General features: G+C 35.5%; 1 protein-coding gene across 1 annotated transcript in view; it reads right to left on the bottom strand.

The window, feature by feature from the left end:
- Positions 1-23,863, bottom strand: part of SEMA3E (semaphorin 3E) — a 252,994-nt gene that overhangs the window by 95,251 nt on the left and 133,880 nt on the right. Inside the window, exon 2 of the mRNA XM_004431296.3 lies at positions 15,855-16,015. Coding sequence (XP_004431353.1) covers positions 15,855-16,015 — 161 coding nt within the window. The remainder of the gene's footprint in view (positions 1-15,854; positions 16,016-23,863) is intronic.

Below are 23,863 nucleotides of genomic sequence, written 5' to 3' on the forward strand. Positions count from 1 at the left end.
GTTTCTACTCCGCCACCAATTCTCACTGACACTTGGTATTGTCAGCTTTCTAATTTTTGTCCTGAGCACTTTAGATTCAATATTTAAATTAATCCCTACCACAACTTTATCAAAGACATAGTATTATTTGGGAGTTTCTTTAAAAAGAAGCCTCTGTCCAGCTTCACAACGCTGTAGATCCATGCGTAGGAACCAAGGAATGTGATCCATTTGAGTAACTGTAGCAACTGGTAAGTTCTCAAGTGTTTCCTGTGCCTCAAGACCTTAAGCCTCCTAATTAATAGTTTATCCCCACATCTGCTGGATCAATCACCCTCCCCCCGCAGACTGAAAAAGCTCAAGCAGCCTCCTTTCTTGTGTCTCTCTCAGAATTCCATGGAGGACCTTCTCATGCTAACGTATCATCTTCATGGCTCTGCTGGTCAGGTGATGATGAATTCCACTTTGAGGAAGGCTGGCTGTCACCAGAACACCCTATAGTTTTTTATTCATTGCCTCCAAAGGCCTACACCTTGGATCCACGTGCACTGCTATAAAGAACTCCTAAGATGTTCTCTCTTGCTCTCTTACCTCTATGGCCTCTTTGAGTCAGGCTGCATCAAGGATGGTTCCCTTCTTTCTGTAGGCAATCACCTTCCATTCTCAAGTTAATATTTTGGTAAAGGAGTAGAAATTTCCCAGTAGAGTAGCTTGGGTCTTTCAAGATATTATTAAAATTTCTACAAATAGTCTTTTTCTCCTTAAGAGTCCTCAGAGTCTGGATTGAGAAGGGTTCAGGTATAGCTTCCTACTACCCAGTGTCAATGTTTCCTGTCATTAGACTCAAGTGCTAGGTCTGTGCCAGTAAGCCAGCCTCTCTTCCTATCTATGGCAATTTATTTGTTTCCTTAAGCGCCCTATAATCTCTCCCTGATATCTCCTCTCCCTCTACCCATCACTATCCCAGCCTGTGCTCTGCTAGCCTGCAAAGACATTCTGGTTATGGAACCACATATTAGATGTTGCTGATTGGATGCATTTTCTATTTGAGTATACTGTTTAATTGTTTAATTATTTTTAAATTAGTGGCCAATATTCAAAAATGAGAAATTTTGCATAAAAATCAAAATTTCTAGTTTCTCTAGAAAAATCTGAAGACAAGCAACAGGCATACGTTCCTGTGTGGCAACATTCCACTGGAGCTGAAAGTCTGAAGTCTTCTTTCAATGGGACTGGCACTCTCTGATTTGCTTCAGACTTTTCTTTCACCTGACTGGCCCCTATAGGCACTTTAGTTTTTGAAATCTGATATATATGTTTGAATCCCAAATATGGTCAAGATTTAAGCTTTTTTTTTTTTTAAGCTGTGCCCCTAATATCAGGTTAGGTACTTATAATATGCTAGAAGTGGAAGAGGCTTATCAGTTAACTCACACATTATGTAGCCAAACCCACTCCCTGGTATACAAACAATACAGGGAATTCCTAAAAGTGGTGACAATAGCATTTTATTATCGTGATCCTCATATGATTAAATTTATTATCACAGGAGTAAGCAATCGAGTTTGAATTATAGTTACAAAATATTACTTTGATGTTCTTATTAGTGCAATGGGACCCCAAAAGTTTCTTACTAACGATATTCAGCATCATATGTTCTTTTGCTTTCATAGTGTAGTATATAAACTTTTAAATGAAAACACACGAGCTTTTCTTTTATGTTGTGACACAGAAAACAGACAAAGGAAAAAAGTAGGGATGTAAGAGAAAAACAACTAAAAAGCCAAAAGCACACACATATCCTGGTATCAGTGTTCTTGACTGTAGCAATGAATCCATCAGTGGATCACGCACGACTCAGGAAAGACATCATGCAAATACATCAATATTAGGTTCGGGTGCAGCCTTGCAACAGCCTGAGGTGAGTCACTGACATCATTATACAGTAAGGATCCTGGAAGTGAAGCTGGAGAATTTATAAACCTTACTGATTTATTATTTTGGAAAAAGTTCTTGCACCAAGGGGTAGATTTTCTCAGATGACTTCTGAAACCCATTCTAACTTGAGATTCAATTTGGTTTTAGAAGTATGATTTTACTATGGATGCATAAATTATTCAAAAGGAACTTCTATAATACATGTGTGTCTATATATATATACACGTATACATATATAAACATAAAACAAAACACAAACTCATTTTAGGATCATTTATCATTGGAAAGATTTTCAGGCCTATTTTTATTATTGATATGAATAAATTAGAGAGCACCTCATCTGTAATTTAGAATAATGTTTTATATTCTTAACACACTCACTTATGAGATACAAGACTCTTCTTCTTATAATATCAGCATCCCTTCTTATTCATTTTTCTTCATTATGTAAAATGATGACATCTTTACACTGTATTTCCACAATTTGAAAATATTAGATAACTAATTCTTTGGAAAAATATACCAAGTTCAGCTTTTCAATGTTGAAATAGATCCAGGTCAGTAAAACTACCTCAATATATTATCCTATATTCCCCTAAATCACTGCTTCATAATGATTATTTCCAGGACTATTTTGAACATGCTATTTGAGGGGCAATTCTCCATAGCATGTCTACACATCTATTGACAGCTTTTGTTCTACACTATCATTTCAAACAGGCTTGGAAGATGGAGACTGAATCTCCCTCGAGGGCAAATGGAAGATCTGTTTCCTGACCAGGATAACAAAGATAATGTCTCCCTCTGGGCTAAGGCTGGACAGGTTTGCTAGAGTTTTCTAAGCGTGAGGTTAATCAGGTATAACATGTTCACTGTGTGTGCAGTGTCTATCAAGGCTGCTATGCCTCACTCCCTGTGTGACTTGAAGGGGAAAAGGCAACTGATGGAAACATGAAGCCCATGCTGCATGCTGTGCTGTGAGTAATCCAGTCCTTTGTCTCTGACCCAGGAGTCTCATATCCTCTGCCAATATCTGTGAGATGGTGACAGGCTAACCTATTGTCTTGAAAGCAAGGTAAAATCTCAGACCCCTTCATGGTTTTTGAAACAAACAAAAGACAATATAGTATGTGATGGTGAAGATTCTAGTATTGTCAGAATATGTGTTGTTTCTAGCAGCAAACCTAATAATGGCAATTGCTCTAGGAATAACAAAATCATTAATTTAGGTACATTTTACAAAGCGTTTCACGATAAAATCTTTCCTGATAACTTTTTCAATACGTGGTATTTCTCCCCTCTTTGATCCTCTATATTGTTTTTCTTACTTTATCTACCTTGGCCTATAATGATTTGTATACTTAACTTTAGTTCTTTTATTAGACTATAAATTACAGAGGGCAAGGCAGAGACTTATCTCTGTATCCCTACCAACACCCACCTGGCACAATGCCTTAAATGTAGTCACTGCTTATTCAATGTCCTTTGATTGACTTGTATCAATCAACATACCTTTATCACATTCTTTGAAAAATCAATTCACTAAAGGACCTTCCAGCAAAATTTGAGAAATAAGACTTCAACGACATGAAAATGTCATAATCAGTGTCAGATGAATGAGACAAGTAACAATGTCCAGTTTAACCAGGAAGGAAATCCTGTAGGATGTTAGCTATAACTTAGGCTTTGAAAGACTAGTAGGATTTCTGAGGGCAGAGCAAAGGATCTTAACCAGAACATTTTGGGCAGATGGAAGGGAGAGAGGTAGAGATTAAATTATGAACACTCACACTGTAAAGTCCAACACATTGGAACTCTCCAAAGAAACAACGTAATTATAGATTTACTGGTTTTGTTTTTGTTATTGTTGTTTTGGGTTTTTTTTTTTTTAACAAAATTTAACAGGCTCAAGACTGCATTCAAATGTTCACTAAGGTGAGAAAAGATGACAGAGAAAGACCTCACTGGAAATGGAAAATTATTTTAAAGCTATCATGTACAAATGTTCTGCCAAGATAGTAAGGGAAATGATTTTCTTCATTTGTTTTGGCAGTCAGGATGTCTTTTGGTTCTGCTCCAGAGTTTAGCATCAACAAAAACCCATAAAATTAAACTATTTGTTCTGCACAAAATATTTTTAAAGGCAGTTAAACAACAGGGTGTAATGATATTTCCAAATTCCCTGCACCAAAAAAGGTACAAAAAGCAAAAGGTTAAATACACATCATTTCATCTCAATACTCCTACAATATAGTTTAATTGTTTAAATGCACATTAACAGGCCATTTACTATTCCTGCATATCTCAAAGGAGAAAAGAAACATAAAATAAAATAAAAATTAAATTACAAAGTAATTTTTTCTGGACTCCCTATTGAGTCTAATAATTATACCAAAATTAAAGATTTAACAACTTATTGTTACAAGATGTTACAACACTTAGAGATTTAGGAGAGCAAAAACAAGTAAACAAAGAAGAAATCATTTAACTGTCTAAAAAAAGATTATTTCCTTTTTTATTTAAAAAAATTAAATAAAATGATCCAGTTCACATAAGTCTCTCTTCATGGAATATATTTAAGTGACTAAGACTATTATAAATTCATCTAATATTCTCTTCCTAATTCTATTATTCTAATCAAAAATTTTCATTTATATTTTAGTTTTTCTTTCTATATTTTACATCTATGTACAGTACCAGTGTCCATCAATGTAATTTTAATTATGTCTTATAAATATCATTAAAGTCAAGAAAATATATTTTGAATATGACACATTAAAAGAGTCTTAATGGTTTATAAGTGGTAGTCTTTAACCTGACACACGCTATCCTTCTCAGTGTTTATGCTTTTATACTTAATTATAATGACTGTCATTACTCAAATAGTTTTTATGCCAGAATTATAATCTTTCGGACTATAGACAATATTTGTACTTGAAGTGTTTATACTCCAAAGCATTTGAATTACAACAATATTATAACTACATAAACATTATTGGCCTGATGCATGCTCCTTTTAATGGATGAAATTTACTCAATTGCTGTCATTAATGTGAAATACCATCTGCCATTTGTATGCAAATTATATTTTAATGCCTTTCTCCCACTCAATAAAAAATTAAATTCGAAAATACAAGAATTTTTTTCACCTTTGATGCAGTAAAGTTGAATAAATGAGAAAAGTATAAACATTTTTACAAATGTAAGTGTCTAACAGAGCTATATCTACAGATATCCAAATTAAGTAGCATAATTTTAGCTTAAAATAATAGTAGTGAGAATAATTTCAGGAAAAAAAAGCTGAAATTTAGGAACTTAGAGAAAAACTATGGGTGAAAGTTTGTTAAACTGGAAGTTTATTACTGAATATGGAATATTCTATGAAGTCCCATAAAATATAGCTTTAATAAACAAATATAATCACTTTTGATTTCTTCATGGAATGAAAAAAGAGAAGAAAATTTTACACCTCAAACTAGTATTGCTATCTTCCAGAGAATAATTTTGATTTGTTTTTCAGGAAGTCTTAGTAATTTTCAAATGTGCACAGATTCCAAGGGGCTGTAAGACAGAACAGACAAGCTAATCTTCTATCTTTGGTTGGACACTGGAGCCTCCCGGGGCTCTCAACCTTTACTGTAAGTAAACAAGGGGAACACAGTTCCTTCTCTTACTAGTCTGTGGTTTTTCTCCACTATTGTCACCAACAACTAACTGTCTCACTAGTTCGTTAATCATTGCTAAGGTAAAGCGTAGTCAGGAAAATGGAACAAGAACCAAGAGGAAAGAAAGACCTTATAACAAAAGGCAGAACTAATGGTAAACTGAAGACCAATTTGGGAGACATGAAGTTCACATCAAAGCAGTAACCTGGTTCTCAACATACCACAAAGAGCATAAGCTTCTAAGACAGATGGACCTGGTTTTAAATTCTAACTGCTACTTACCAGCTTCATGGCTCTAATCTCTTCCTTCCATTTATCCAACATGCTGCTGCTAAAACAATCACACTAAACTACAATTCTAATTATGTTTATGCACATATTCAGAATCTCCCACTGGTTCCTGCATTGCCTAGAAGATTAAGTTTCAACAACATAGTAGTCAGTTTTCTTCAGGATCTGGTCTCAATCACATTTCCATCCTTAACTCTCACTCTGTACCCTGTTCCCACCCACATACCCCCACCTCACCTATCTACTTCAGCCAAGGATATTAGTCACTATTTCAAACTGCTCTAAGATTTCTGAACTTCTTCCCCCCACTCACTCTGTTCCCGCTACCAATCTGTGTGAATCAAAAGCCCAACTATCATTCAAAGTCCAATTTAAATTATATCCCCTCCAGGAAACCCCACCCTCAGCTTTTATATACTTTCTTAGCTTTTTATTTGGACCTTTATTATAGTTCTATCCAAATTGTGCTATGACAGATGTCTAGACATGTGTCTTCTCCATTACATTATAAATATTTTAGGGTAGAAACCGTTTTATTCATTTCTGCACACTTCACATCTCCATATATGTTTCTAGAACTTAGCTGAATAGCCCCTAAAAATATATAGTGCACTTACACCTCACTTAGAAATGGCAGTACATTGGAATCATGTGCTGATTCTATTTCTATTTTAGATAATAATATGATAGCAAATATTTAGATGGTACTACCTATGTTCCAGGCACTGTTGTAGGCACTTAATGGCTTTTTTTTTTATTATTTCCTAGAAAGTTCCTGATGAAATCAGAGTTCTAATCTAAGAAGTCTCACATTATCTGTGGATTTTAGAGACATTTGAAGAGAGTAACTTGCAGAAGCTACCCTCTTTTGTCAGGTGGGAGGTTCTCATATTAGAGAAGACAAATGGAATTAAAAAGTTATAATTTTTACAGTGAAAAGCATGATTTACCACCAGGATTGACTTTTCTATTTTTGAGTGAAGGTCAAAGGTCTTTTACAAACGTGACATAGATACAACAGAGCAGAATTTCACTGTGAAAGAGTATTATTACATAATCTAGGAAATGCAATGAATTAAATGATTTATAATGCAAAGCCAGTATCTAAAAAAGACTAATATAATACAGTCAGTCTGTTAAATGGTAAGTTCTTATCCATTTCAAAATTGCATGAGAAAAATCAGTCTTATATGCATGTTTAACCATGTAAGTTCTCATTATTATCTATAAAACAATTATTTATTTAGCACCACATATAGGACCTGTATTTCCTAGGGCTTACAGGGACACATAATACTGCAGTATTTCACAATCTTGGATGTAGTTTACAATCACCAGAGAAAGTTTTAAAAAACACCACTACTGGGGCCGGCCCTGTGGCATAGTGGTTAAGTCCGTATGCTCCACTGTGGCAGCCAGGGGTTCGCAGGTTCGGATCCCAGGCGTGGACCTATACACCGCTTATCAAGCCATGCTGTGGCAGGCATCCCACATAAAGGAGAGGAAGATGGGCACAGATGTTAGCTGAGGGCCAATTTTCTCAGCAAAAAAGAAAGGGATTGACAGCTGATGTTAGGTAATGGCTAATCTTCCTCACACACACACACAAAAGTACCACTACTTATTCCTCAGTTCAGTCTGGGAGTGGGGCCAAGGCACAGATATTATTTACAAGATCATCAGTCATTATTAATGTTCTTTAATTAAAGTAAGAACTACTTCCACACTGTAAAACAGGATCTATTACCCTGTTTGCCAGTGGGGAAGTGGGTCAGTGGTTGGTGAGGGAGAGGGTAGAAGACAGACAAAATTAACCTAAAAGAAATTAGAGAATAATTAGTTTGAAAGTAGTTCTGACAATTAAGTACAATGGGATTTTCAAGAGGGCAGACACCGAGGAAAGTCGACTTATTAGATGATGTCAGCATTACCAAAAGACACATATTCATTCTTTCAGTGTCTGGGTTCTTTGAGTACCAACGTCTTCAAAGACAAACATAACACAGTACTTAATCTTAAGGAGCCATCTTATAAAGTAGACTGACAGCCTATTTTAATACAATATGAGAATCAAAACCAGACCAAGGGATAAGGAAGGGCTGGGAGAACCTTCTCCAAATCTAGTTTAGAGGAGAAAGAAAATAGCGTAAAAGAAGAAAAAGTGGCTATGTTTCAAGGCTATTCCAGGGAAGAGGAGTGTGTAAGGATAAGGAGGTATTAAGGAACAAATAGAGATTTCTGACATCACTAACCATCGGGGAAATGAAAACCAAAACCACAATGAGATATCATCTCACACCTGTTAAAATGGCCAATATCAAAAAGACAAGAAATGACAAGTGTTGGAAAGGGAACACTCATGCACTGTTGGTGGGATTGTAAATTGGTGCAGCCGCTACAGAAAATAGTATGGAGGTTCCTCAAAAATGTAAAAATAGAACTACCATATGATCCAGCAATCCCACTTCTGGATATAAATCCAAAGGAAATGAAAACAGAAGCTTGAAGAGATCTGCATTCCCATGTTCACTACAGCATTATTTACAATAGCCAAGATTTGGAAATAACCTAAGCATCTGTCAACAGATGAACAGATAAAGATGATGTGGTATATATATACAATGGGATATTATTCAGCCATGAGATAGAAGGAAATCCTTCCACTTGCAACAACATGAATGGATCTTGAGGGCATTATGCTAATTGAAATAATTCAGAGAAAGACAAATACTGCATAGTATCACTTATATGTGGAATCTAAAAAAGCTGAACTCTTAGAAACAGAGACTAGAATAGTAGTTGCTACATGTGTAAGGTGATGGATGGTAATTTGTCTTTGGGTGATGAACATAATGTAGTCCACGCAGAAATCAAAATATAATGATGTACACTTGAAATTTATATAATGTTATAAACCAATGTTACCTCAATAAAAAAATTGTAAAAGAGAATATTAGCTGCTAGAAGCAAGGGAGTGGGGGAAATGGGGAGACGATGATCAAAGGGTACAAACTTCCAGTTAAAAGACAAATAAGTTCCGGGGACGTAATGTACAGCATGGTGTTAATAATATTGTAGTTAACACTATTGTATTATATACTTGAAAGTTGCTAAGAGAGTAGATCTTGAACGTTCTCATTACAAAAAAGAAATGGTAATTAAACGTGATGGAGGTGTTAGCTAACGCTATGGTAGTCATCATTTTGCAATATATAAATATATCAAATCAGCATGTTGTACACCTTAAACTTACACAACGTTATGTGTCATTATATCTCAAGAAAGCTGGAAAAAAAGTAGAAGTGATCTGTTGGCAATGTCTTGGCTTGGAGAAGTGGAGATTAGACTAAAAAGGTAGACAAGAGCAGATCATGAGGGCCTACATCTTTGCTAAACTGAGAAATTTATGTTAAGTTTTAGTCAAAATTCTTAGAATGTTTTTTTTATAAGATGGAAATTATGGAGGAGTTAACTGGTGCCTGAAAAAAGAATTCAGGGAATGCACCAACTTCAATTGGAAAACATCACATCATTATTTGCACTAATCTCCAACCGAAATTTAGCACTGCTATCATATAAATGTATGACACAAACCATAACTGAAATTTTTTCTCCCCTAGAGTACTGCCTTTCTCTTCACAAAGATGATTCATCAGCCATCACCCTGGCCAATCGATGCCCTATCCTCCGTTCTTTCAATGATCTGGTTCCTCAAATCTATCTCAGCCACACACTCCGATGTTACTTCTCTAGTCCTCCACAATCCAATACGGGAGCCACTAGCCCAAACTGGTTATTGAGCCTTGAAATAGAGCTAAAGGGCATTTTATTTAGGAGTCTTCTCAAATATTACTTGCCAGAAAATCTCTTCCTGACCACCCTATCTAATACAGCAAGCCGTTTACTCTCATCTTCCTAATTTGCTTTATTTTTCTTTATAGCACTTATCATCATCTAGTATTATAGTATGGTATTATTTTATTTTTTGTTTGTATTTTCTAACTTTTTACAATGTACATGTCCTGCTTCTGAGATAATAATTGGGTTATTAGAATTACAATCAAATAAGTAAAACTAAAAATAAATAAAAGTGAAATTGCAGTTGCTAAAATAGTGAGGTACTGGGCAGGGATAAACAAACGAATCAAGGGAAGAGTGTTGAGGAATATGTGGATCAAACAGACCAGTGGAAGAAGGTTTGGAGAGTATGCATATCACCAGGAACTCAAACTTCGCTGGAGGGAGTGGGACTTTATATATCCACTTTCCACTTTGGAAAACTATTTGGCATTATCTCATACAGGTGAACATTAACAGCAATTAACCTATAATCAGCAATTCTACTCCAGAATACATACCCTGGAGGCATTGCTACACATGTGTATTAGGAGATGTTTTCTAGAATGATCATAGAAACACTGATAAAACAAAATACTGGATACCACCCAAATGTCTTTTGACAGGTAATGGATAAATAAAATGGATAAATATCTTTATATGATGGACCATATTACATACAAGCCAAAGTGAATAGTAGGAGTTTATATGATATATAACTTATACACATGTGCCAAGCATAGTCCTTGGTCCTTTACTTACACTAACTCATTTTTATCCTCAGAAAGGACTAATATTTTCCATTTTACAACTGAGGAAATAGAGGCATAAAGAGGTTAAGGAATTTGCCCAATGTTGTAAATGCAGAGGCAGGATGCGAACCTAGAAATCTAATTTTTGTTCCTAATCCACTATTCTACGTCTAAAACCAATGAACTATGCCATAAGTAACATGATTGAATCTAAGAAATAATACTGAATAAAACCAAACAAAAAGCAGTCCCAGAAGACTGCAACATACTATTGTATATCATTTTTACATAGCTCAAAACAAGTAACACTAAAAAGTATACTGTAGAGGGAAACATCCATTATGATAAAATAATTAAAAAAATAAAAGCATAAAAAGGATAAACATAAAATCCAGGGTAGTAATTGCTTCTAGGAAGCAGGAGGCATGAGGAGGGAGAGACAGAAGAGACAAAGGTAGCTGCATCTACAATGGGGCAGGTGATATTTTCATTCTTGAGTTGGGTGTTGGGTTCATAGGTGTTAATTTTATTATTATGCTTTCTAACATACATTATATTCTCTTAAGTATCAAATATCACATTTTAAAAGATTAAAAACTAAGAAATAAATATAAAGCGAGAAAGTGAAAATGGGCTTCGGCTACTCTTTCAAGGGAAGAAGGAGGGATGTGCTATTACGAGGCAGATACATATTTAAGGGAGCACTTTTGTTTTTTTTTATGGGAGGGTCTGGATCCTGCTTATAGAATGATGAGCTAGACTTAATGGTTTGACCTGAGGCAATTTTGCCTTCCAGGGTGTATCTGGCAATGTGTGGAGATTTTTTGATTGTCATGACTCCCGGCGAGGGTTCTACTGGTATCTACTGGATAGAAGCTAGGGATACAGCTCAACATCCTACAGTGCACAGGACACCCCCTTCCCCAACTTAGAATAATGCAAAATGTCAACAGTACTAAGGTTGAGAAACCCAGAGTTTAGATAAAGCAAAGCAGGAGAGATTAAAAATATAATAACAGGGGGCCGGCCCGGTGGCGCAAGCGGTTAAGTGCGCGCGCTCCGCTGCGGCCGCCCGGGGTTCGCTGGTTCGGATCCCGGGCGCACACCGACGCACTGCTTGGCAAGCCATGCTGTGGCGGCGTCCCATATAAAGTGGAGGAAGATGGGCACAGACGTTAGCCCAGGGCCATCTTCCTCAGCAAAAAAAGAGGAGGATTGGCGGATGTTAGCACAGGGCTGATCTCCTCACAAAAAAAAAAAAATATATATATATATAACAACAGGTAAATAATCGAAGGAGCAAGGTCCAGAAAAGACAGGAAGAGAGCTTGGTCCAGGAGCAGACACATCACATCTTCAGAGCCTGGACAGCACTAAGGCCTCGACTCTCATTCTTAAGTCCACTCCTTTAAACAGAATGTCAATGAAGCAGACCTCATCTAACCTGGCTGTTACTGAAAACAAACAAAAGGCCTGTGTAGAGTTTTATTGCTAATCATTCTGCGGAAAGAGGCAGGAAAAGTACAAAATAACAAACGCAGGTGGGGTGAAGTCACCTCAGAGCTAATGAAGCTTAAGCTTTGGGACTCATTGCTGGCACTTGGCCCTTCTGTAGTCCTGGGAGGGACCTTAGCAATTTTGAAATTTATGTTTGAATTAATTGTATTTCGTGAAGAGGTCCACCAAATTGTAGACACTTCAGGCCCCCACAAGATGAGGATTCACTCTTGAATGCAGCAAAGTGATTCAGTGTAATAATTTGTGTAGCTACTTTCCTTGACATCTTTGCTAGATGGCACCCTGAAGCTTTGACGGCTACATACTATTCTGTTTTGCTCCCTAAGACGCAGTTCATAAAACTTCATCACCCTCCAGGTCTTTTACCCTTATATAGTCTTCACAGGTCACTTCCTCCATAAAAGCAAGTCTTTCCACAATTAAAGGCCTAAGGGTACAATTAGGCCAAAACAACAAAGAATAAGGAAGGTGATTCAATTTCCCCTACTCTAAAGGGGAATCACATCAGAGTGGGAACTTGCTATCTCTCGGTCATAGTTCCACATAGGAAATGGCTCAGGAAAATTGCTATGAGATTTTGTATACAGGACAGTCATCTAGAAAGCTTGTTATAAATGTGAATTCTAGGAACTCACTCTATGAGAGTTACATGATCCTGATCCAAAGACAAGAATTTAAAAACTATTTCCTTAATGCAAAGATTCTTAATCTTTTGGGTGTCAGAACCCTTGGAGGATCTTTCCATATCCATATACTTATAATTTTAATGTGGGATTTTATTAGTTTGCTATGGCAGCCATAACAAAATACCACAGACTGGTGGCTTAAACAACAGAAATTTCTTTTATCAGTTCTGGAGGCCAGAATTCTAAGATCAAAGTGTCAGCAGGATTGGCTTCTTCTGAAGCCTCTCTGCTTGGCTTTCAGAGAGCTGCCTTCTCACCGTGTTCTCACAGGGTATTTCCTCTGTGGGCACACATCCCTGATGTCTCTTTGTGTGTCCAAATTTCCTCTTCTTATAAGGACACCAGTCAGACTGGATTAAGGCCCACCCTAATGGCCTCATTTTAACCTAAGCACCTCTTTAAAGACCCTATCTCCAAATACAGTCACATTCTGAGGTCCTGGGGGTTAGGGCTTCAGCATATGAATGAAGGGGGCAAAATTCAGCCCATAACAGAGATTGTTCTATGGCCCCCATACTTATGATCCCTAGCTTAGATATACCTTCACAGAGAATTGCAGTGTGTAGATGATCTAACTGAGAGAAAAAGAAGAGAGCCATGAGGTCAACACCACATGTTGTGTGTCCCACCACAGTTAGTGGGGAAAGACCGTCTAAGGAGGGAGAGAAAAACCCACTGAATTTGACTGGAAAGAGGAAGTCATTGATGGTCTTAAGGATGTGTGTGTGTATGCGCGTGCACGCATGGGTGTATGTGTGTGTGTGTGTATAATATAAATATTATATATTTATATTTTATATATGTAAATATTATATATTTATATTTTATATATAAACATATATTCATATTATATATAAATATATATACAATTTTAAAATATATATTTTAAATATATACGTAAAGAGAAGGAGAGAGAGAAATCATCTCTTTTGAGAACTATAGAGAAAATAAAATTAAAGATGACAGAAAAAAATGAAAGAGAGTGAAACACAATATGTGCTTCCACTCCATCCTGCAACTACTAAAATGACAGTAAAAGGACATAATCCAAACAGGACAAACAGAACTTGAGTGGAGAGGCCAAAAGAATATCAGCAATATTTGGGAAGTTCTACAACATATGGACAAATGTTGACTGGCTTTCCACACTAGAAAAGCAGAGCTCTAAATGCCTGCAAGGTGAAGGGACCCAGTAAACAAGCTGATTCCTGAAAAAGAACTTCAGAAATTCTCAGGAATTGGAAGTGTAGGGTCCCCCTGAGAATGGGAAAAGTGGTGGGTGTGGGTGAAATCAAGAGAAACAGCTCAAAGTCTGTATAATAAACAATAAGGCCAGACAATTGAGAAAAAAATCTGACTTACAGGAGTCCCAGAAAGAGAGTTAGGAGGAAAATGGAAAGAAGGAAAAACATCAAATAAATAATGAACATTTTCCAGAGCTGAAAGCCATGGAGTCCTCCATAGAAGGTCCATTGTGTCCCAACACAGTGGATGAAAAAAGATCTAATCTAAGGGAAATTTGAGAAAATTTTAAAATACAGAGGTACATGGGGTCAGGATTAGGGGACAGGGTGGCAGGAAACACGTTATACATAAACCTTTGAGATTAGAATGGCATCAGACTTCTCAGCAGCTGTACTAGAAGTCTGAAAACAATGGAGCAATATCCTCAGAATTCTAAAGCAAATGATTTTCATTCTAGAATTTTATATTCATCTATCAATTATGTGTGAAGTTTGAATAATATTTTCAAACATAAAAAACTCAAAATTTTACCTTAGATCCTTCTTCAAGAAGCTAGTAGAAGGTGTGTTTCAGTAAAATATCATACTAAACTCAGAAAAAAGACTATACAAGTGGGAGATCAAAGGGATGCTCCAGGATGATGGTGAAGTTAAACTCTGAGATGACAAGAGAACCAAGAAGGATCTCTCTAATTTAAAAACCATAAACTTGGAACTGATGGACCCTGCTGCAGTTTACCACATTGACAGGAGTATAAGAACTCTGGTAGAGAGTTTGGCAAAAAATTAGTGAAAGTAATATAAAAATCTAAGAAAATGGAAAAAATGGATAATATTTAATCTGGATGGGGGAAGAAGTATGATCCATTTTCCCAATTATAATAATACAAATATTTATTACTTAACTAAAAGTTGTGGTGTAGCTATTTTGGGAAGATGAGGGGGGAGATGACTGGGGCTTGCTGGTGCAGCAGTGCACAGATGTTTTAGCTATGGTACTGCAAAAAAAGAAAGCTAAAATCTTCATCTTCCTAAACAGAAAGTCAACAAATATTGTCTAAAATCAATGATATCAAGAAAGAACAGTACACAAATGTTATTTAGAAATATAGAGGTAAGACCCAGAAGAAATAACAGAGGAGTTTTAAATGATTTCCTCCAGGAATTGGCAGGGACAAAAGGATGCTGCTTTTCATCATAAATTTTTTAAAAATGACTTTAAAAAATATGGACATTGATCATTTTGACAAAAATAAATTAGTAAATTATAAAGAAAATGTATTATGTAATACATACATTTATGCCAAAAACTACTATGATCTCAATATTTCTGTATGTTTTATGTAAGATTGATATGGGTCTGAAAAAAATTTAGCTCAATTCAACTCTGTATAAGCCTAGACTATAGGAACTATTTTTCTTATTACAGTTAACCTTTTCTCAAACATGTTGGGCACTTGCCTATTTTAATATACTTTAATCCACCAGGTTTAAGGAGCATCCATCTCAATGAATGATATTACCAATAGGCTACATGAGTTACCTATCTCAAGATCAGACATCCATATTTCTTCAGGGGGCTGGGATTTTGGAGTAATAAAGCCTACAGGGACTACCGTAAATTAGCGTGTTCCAAATCCAGGTCTCAGGACAGTGGGTGTGGTGACAGGGCCATCATGCAAGAGTGATGTCAAACGCACCCAGCTCAAGTCTTCTGGGAAAACAGTGATGAGTGGTGTGCTGGAAAAGTTAATTCTTGATAACTTATAAGCTTTTCTCAAAACAACTTCATTTTTATTGAATATTCTATTTCTTTCAATAATATTATCACTCAGAATGTTAAAATGGCCAATGAAAAAACTAACCCAAGTAACACCCATACAAGTAGGTGTCTCCCTCACCCATTTTCTTTCCCTCCTGAGATATAGTTTGATGTTTCCATACCTCTCTATAGCCATTGCTGATTTGTTCCAAGCTGAGGGAATACACAAGATCCTTGCCTCCCACGAAGAGTCTCTCTTGATATTCATCCAGCAGCATTGTATGGAGATCAAGAAATCCAAAATGGCTATGAAAGATTGATGTTCTGTTTAGATCCAAGAGCTCTGAAATGTAAAAGGAAATGTATGCTAAACACAGGAGAAAATACAGTACTTTTATAACACTTTTCTCGTGGCTTTATTTTCATACTTTTCGAACTGTGTAGTTAACATTCATTTTATCATAAATATAAAGCCTTTAAAATTTATTATTCAAGATTAAAAATATACAATGCATTAACAATATTGTATTGTATATTTGAAAGTTGCTAAGAGAGTGGATCTTAAAAGTTCTCATTACAAGAAAAAGAATTCTATGTGAGGTGATGAATGTTAACTAAACTTACCGTGGTAATCATTTCATAATATACATATGTCAAATCAATATGTTGTATACCTTAAATTTAATACAATGTTATATATCAACTATATCTCAATAAAACTGGAAAAATAAAAAAAAATTTGTTCAACATGTAAAAAATAGAGTGCAACTGGGAATAAATTTTAGTGTGCACAAATTAAAATCTTTTATAGGTTTATGAACCTAAAAACTTCAAATCAATATGTAGGGTAAATATCCTATGTTTTTAAATATAGAAAGAATTATCCTTCGCAATCTTTAACGTAAAGTGATGTGGAAAAGTCATTTTATTATGACTTTTATATTTACTTCTCTATGTGTAACAAAACTCCCAAATCTACCATAAATATTCCCAAAACATGTCCACTTAATTCCAGATGAATACCAACTCAGAAAAAGTATTTCCACTTGAAATTGGTTTTGAAAGTCACATCCAAAATTAAGTTGTCCAAGTCTGGAAACTATCAGGGTTGTTAATACAATGAGGTAACACAGGTAGCATTCAGTACAGTGGGGATGACTGACAATACTGATGGGGATCTACTTTTCTTCATTGTTATTTTGGCTAGTGTTTATGCATTCATCCCTATGTCAGAAATTACAAATTATATGTTTTAGCTAAGATACATTTAATTTTAGAAAGTCAGAATCTGGCAAACCTCTCATGTGTGCGCATTTGTTTGTTTGCTGAAAGTATTTAATTGCACATGCAGATCAGTACTTAAGGTTGGTATATGATATATGAGAGCCTTTGATGATGAAGAATATATTGGCCCCAAGACCAGATCCTGCATGCTGAAGAATTCTTGAAGAAGCCCCTTGGAAAATATTGACAAGTTAAAAGATAACTTCATCTCCCAAAGGTTAATGCCTAATGCATCTGACCGAGAATGTGGATTACTGGGAACCAGAACACTAAGATACAGAAAGCAATAGGAATATGACAAATCTATAGCATTTTGCCTACTCTTACATCATCTGTTTCTGAGAAAAGAGAGATAAAGTATCTTTTCTCCTCTATTAAGAATGTATTCACTGCCTACATCTCTACTCTGAAACTGTTGATGTCCAAAATTTTGTAGAGTAGGGTTAACTTTAAGTCTTTAGTTTTAAATAAGCAATACTGCTAAAATCAAAGTATCTCTTATAAAGGTAAACCTTGTGCTATTGAGTCACGTGACTATTCACCTAAATAAAGAATCTGAGAACCAGTTTTGAGGATGGGATGGAAAGAATAATAAGGTGCTTTATTTGGAGAAGAAGAAAATAGAAATTTGAGAGATTAGGGGTTCTTGAATCTTGAAAGACAAATTTGTCAGAGTAGAATCTCACAGTTTTCCTTCCTTACTAGGCATTCACAAATAGCAAGAGGTACACATTTTAGGGATCCAATACTATAACAAAAATATAGATCAAAGCTATCCACTGCCATTAACACCTTGTCATTATATATAATCACTTATGGTCTTATTCCCAGAAAAGGTTCCCCAGTTATTATGACAGATTGCTAAAATTCCCCAAGTTTTATGCACAGTGAAATCATTATCTGAAAGGATGCAACTGATCCAAGAATGGTTACACATTAGCTAGAATTAACAGGTCTCTAAACTACAGTTACCAAACACACTAAGATGCAGAGCTCAAGAGACTGTTTGCTGGAAAATAAGAGAAAGTCATGAAAAGAATCAAATAGGAGGGCCCTACCCTAAAGTGTTGTCACAGTGGAGCAGTCTATGCCAATATTAAAAAGTCTGAATTAGAATGAAGGGCAGCCCACCCAGTAAAGGAGGCACTCCATGAATGAATTCCATCTAGGGATGACTTTGCTTGTTTCCCAGTGAAGTCATTAGCACCTCAGTACCTCTGTCTACACATGGAGAGATCAACTTCTACTTGTTTTTATGACTTGCCAACTTCTGCTATCCTTACTATAATTTTTATAGTCTAAAGGTGATTGTTCCCATTTCTTTGTCAGTAATAACAGAGACTAATTAGTAACTCATCAATCCTATTTTATTCTGATATATCAACTTTTATTCTGACTCATCTTCTTGTCTCTATGGCCAAGTCTATCCCACAGGACCACAAAGACGTACTCACGTTCCTGTGGAGACATAGTTTGGAAAATGCAAAGGGAAAAAACTGAAGTGTGCATTCAACAAATGCAAATTTGTTAAATATTCATTTCTTATAGCCTTTACATTTATCTTTTTTTCCCGCAACAATAAATAACCACAGCATAACAGTTTAAATTACCATTGTCCTTTAATTTACTGATGGAGAAACTCAAGTGCCCAAAGATTAAATGACTATCGTACAGACATACAGTATTACAATGAAAAATCACTCAAATTACTGAAAAAACATGAGAAATAAAGTACAACAGATGTGTATATCACAAGAGAAAGTCCTGTAGACAGAGAATCTGGAGAGCCAGGTTCTAGTCTTGGCTTTGCCATGAACCTTGAATAACCACTTAACCTCTTTAGATTGTTTTGTTCATATGTTAATCACCCTTCCACCTTCAAAATCTTCATTCTTTGACTAAATTGCATTTCTAAAACAGAGGTGATATATTTTTATTGTTCATTTCCACAGGCATAAATCCTGATTGTGATCCTAAATTTTCTCTAAGACCCATACTGTCCTTCCTGTCTGTGATTCTCCAACATCCTTGACTTTAAGTCAAGAAAAGTTAAAAAGTATCCATTATGGGTAAATATTTTTGCTGTATATCTGGAATAAGAGACATTCTTTAATAGAAACATTTTCTGAAAGGTTATACATATTTATGCTTCAGTATTAACTCTAATTCTCTACTTTTATTTAACTTGTCTATTCCCAAAAAAGATCTGAGATGACTTATACAAACATATTCAACTGAAAAAACAAATATATTGCTAGAGGTGTTAAGGTAAAGGCGAAAAAAACAAAGAAAATAAGATAAGGCTGGAATAAATTCTATTAACTGAAAGTCATTCTGTCATATCCTATATATTATTAAAAGAATACCAAAATTGACCCCAGGCTTCCTAAAATTCAAAGTAAAAGTCACTATTATACAAGAGAAAAACTGTATCAGTTGCTTAGGAACATTGCCTGGTATGATGGTCAATTTTACGCATCAACTTGACTGCATCATGGGATGCCCAGATATTTGGCTAAACATTATTTCTGGGTGTGTCTGTGAGGGTGTTTCTGGATGAGATTAGCATTTGAATTGGTGGACTCACTAAAGCAGACTGCTCTCTCCAATGTGAGTGGGCCTCATCCAATATGTTATGGGTCTGAGAAGAACAAAAAGTAGAGGAAGGAAAAATTCATTCCTTTTTTCTGCCTAATTGAGCTGGAACATCAGTCTTCTGTCCTCAAACTGAGACTTACATCATCAGCTAGCCTGGTTCTTAGGCCTTCGGACTCAGAGTGAACTACACCACCAGCTTTCCCGGCTCTCTACCTTGCAGACAGCGGATTGCAGGACTTCTCAGCCTCTGTATTGCATAAGTCAATTCCTCATTTCATATATACATATATTTATTTCCTATTGGTTCTATTGCTTCTGTTTCTCTGGAGAACGCTGAATAATACACCTGGTATTAAGGTCTAAGAGAAATTTCTCCTGAGGTCCTCTTAATGGGAATGCTGGAAAATACTATGATCGATACACAACATCACTAAAAAATAAGCTATCAAGTGCCATACCTCTGCTTATAATTACATCCCTCAATACAAGCCAACTGAATTCAAATCAAAGTGCAATCTTCCAGAAGTGACTTTATGGTCACGGGTGGCCATGTTAGTCAGGATATTAATGGCTACAATGAACAGAGGTTAACTAAGTCAGGGTAACGCAAATCCGAGGACAGAAAACCAGGTTTCATGGTAATTAAAAAAAACTAACAGAAGCACAAGGTAATTTATCTCTTAGGAGATGGTGCATCTTTGCTTCTTGCTTCTCTTAATGCCACCACTTCTCTGTATTGATCCTAAACGGTTTATTCATTAGTTTGTTCATGGCCAAATACACCTGCATTAGCCTCCAACTGTATGACCTTTCAACTCTCACCCCACCACTGTATGACAATAGTTTTTGCATTTTTCAATTCAAATTCTCAAAGAAAAGAATGTAATTGGCTTAGCCAGTGTTCACAATTCATAGACTGCTGGCTTCCTCTAGATGGGATGCTTTGGGATCAATTATCCATCCATAATTAAATGTGGAAGCCACGCGGTAAATAGTGTGGTCCCTATAATTATGGGGGGGCAGAGGTGTTGCCATGAAGCATATGTATCAATCTCATAGGCAAACCTATCTAGTCTGTTTTTACTCATGAATAAATTTATAATAACATAAATTCATCACAATCTGTATTTTCAGTAGATTGAATAAGTTGACCTGCTGCATATAGATGTTCAATATAATCTTATTAAGTGTTGAAGAACATCTGCCAAAAATGAAAATTTGGGTTTTCCACTAGTTGATCTTGAGCCATCTTTCCTGATAATAACTGAATTATTAAAGTCACTCATACAACTGGAGAACAAACCTTACTGTCTGCACAGAGAAGAGCAGTTTCATTTCTGTTCTCTTTTGAAATGGGGAAACATTCATCTCTCTCATCCATATGAAATTTCTAGGAATTGAAGTATGCTTTATTTGTAAAAAGAGCACTGTAAACATAAAAGCAATTAATAAGATAAAAACAGTAAAGTTTGATAAAACATGGAATTCCAAAGTTTAACAAAGCAGAAACATAATTATTAGGAAAAAAACTGAAAAAAGTGCTTATTTACAGCATAGATATGGAAACAAATTATTGTTCTTTCAATATGTTGGAAAAATATTTTAAAGAAGAAACTATCACCCCTGTTCTGTAAATAGACATCATAATAGAAGACAGACAAAAACTAATTTACATAAAAAGAATTCAACATCATTACATATACAAAGAGATGAATGTGAAAATATCATTTTAAATGGTATTTTTAAAAGTTACAATAACCAGTGAAAATGAGGTTCAGGACATTGCTATTAGGACTCTTCTAGAAGCCAATGTGACATTTCTATATTATTAAAATTGTTTCCAGTGAGCACTACTTTATTAAAAACAAAATTATGTCTTATAAATAAAAAGGGGAAAGAGTGGGGAAATGGCCTTATAGTTTTATGCAACCAAATTTCCTCATATATCCTGATATTGTTCCTCCCAGCTCTGACTCTCATAATGGTAATAACAGTTAATTGAGCAGTTATGTGTCACGTATTGTCTAATGGCTTGGCATTTATTATCTCAATCATGTGGCAGTTCCATGAGCTAGGACCTACAACTATCCCATTTTCTAGATGCAGAAAGAGAGGTTTTAAGAGATTCTGTGAACAGCTAACGTTATCTGGTCAATGTTGATGCCAAAATTCGAACAAGAGAAGTCAACTGGAAAGCCTTGCTATTAACAACGCACGTAAGATAGGGTCTCTATCACCACTGTGAACTCACACAGCTTGGTCATCCCTAGTTCTGGACCTCAGAGTCAAAGAGAAAAAAGATTATTTGACTTATTAAAAACTTGCTCCTTATTAACAATGACTCTATAACCTATTATATATAAAACTCCCTACAGAAGCAACCAAGAAAAGGGATTATAATGGGATTATAATGTGTCTATTAAGGGATTATAATCTGTCTGAAATCGAATGCATTTTGCAGAGCCTGATATAAATAAAATAAAATGGAAGGTTTTCCCAATACCCAATATTTGGGATTGATACAATTCAAAATAATTCAAGAGCCACGACATCAACAGGAAAATTCAAGTGAATATCAATTTTAACTATTTTTAACGTGTTATTTTATAAACTGCCTCAAATAACCACAGAAATTTTCATGTTGCTTTGACTTATGAATTCATGACATTTTCAGTTTCATACATCTTACTTTTGAGAAAATTGAAATATTTTTACCGAATTTGCCATAGAGTTTCAAAACGTATTAAAAGTTTTTTGGTGTATGCTAAAGGCAAAAGAAACTCAAGCAGGTAGCTTTCCTGCCTCCTTAAGGATTTTTCCTCTTTTTAGTTTTAGAGCCAGCACTTTAAGTCATATTAGTGATCTTAGCTCCAAATTATAGTCCGTGGAGGTGGCATATTTACCAAGCAATGGCTGACTTCTTGATCTCTTTGCACTGCTTCAAGCTGCAGAGATGAAAGAATCAGAAAACATACAGGAAGAAGGGGACAAAAGAAACTCTAATCTCAGGTAATCTCCAGAAAACACAGTGCGAATAATGGACAATGCTGACTCAGTTAGAAGGAGGGAGCTCATCTTGAGTTCTTCCTACTCTAAAAATAACATGAATTACTTGGGGGAGGGAGTGGACAAAGAAACAAGACTAAACTGAGATGCACCAACTCAGAGTTCATCCGGAAATTTTCTCAAGAGGGAACTAATTATTATTGCTAAACTGCACGCTAATTATCAGCTGTCAATGAAGATATACACAGAGGATTTAGTCATTTCCTCTCATGGTCTTTCTTTTTAACCTGCAAGGGAAATAGTTTTAAAACTCATTGACATCAATATATTACAGAGACAGTTCTCTTCACTTTGTCAAAATATATTTAAATTCCACACTTCCACGTGTAAGATGGGGGAGGCGGGAGTACACATTTTTCAGTTCTCAAACAAAAATAGATTTCCAAGGGAGGGGTATTTTCTCCTTGAATGCACACCTCTTCCACTGTCACTTGCAAAGTAGCGACTTTCTGAGACCCAGGACTTGAACCTTTTCATTATTTTCCAAATCAATTACTTTATTCAATGCACATCTTAAAGTTAATTCAACAATAAAATATTGAATTACACACATAATAAGCATTGCTAATAAAAATGAAATATAGATATAACCATTAGAAATTTTCTTCAACTTAGTTTAAAAGGAAAAGGTTTCTTACAACATGCTTTGATGATTCTGACGGATCTGATCAACGATCGCTAATGGCTTGTAATAATGTTGAAACAGGGTGCTAAAGAAATAAATAATTAACTTTTCTTAAGTGTAAACAGGGGATAGCTCGATGGTTTGCTAATTGCTCTTTCTAGCAATGGACTGTGGCTGGCCTTTCATGCCTTCTCTGCACTTTTAGATTCTATCTTTCTTACAAGTCAAGGGTCCACAACAGGCATTGTGGTGCTCCAAGTTTTCATGGTAAACCACTTCCAACAAAAGCAAAAAGAGTTCAAATGCACATATGAATAGCTTAGACATCAAATAGCCTTTTATTTCCTCAATCAAGGAAAACAAAATAGTGTCAGAACTTTTAAATTCTCAGTTCCTATCTTATATAAATTATTAGTCAGTATTATACATGATACTCTGACTTACAGGTTCTGAACTCCTCTGTGAACACCAGGTCACCACGTGACGAGGTTACACCAAATTATTTTCTATCCATGTGCTATGCATGTGTGTGCCTGTGTGCATGTATGGAAATTATTAAACTGAACAAAATCATAGAATATAAAGTGCTACTCCCTAAAAGTCAATGATTTAACAATT

Source organism: Ceratotherium simum, chromosome 1 (assembly GCF_057802395.1).
Source record: "Ceratotherium simum simum isolate JZ-2026a chromosome 1, ASM5780239v1, whole genome shotgun sequence".
Classification (NCBI taxonomy): domain Eukaryota; kingdom Metazoa; phylum Chordata; class Mammalia; order Perissodactyla; family Rhinocerotidae; genus Ceratotherium; species Ceratotherium simum.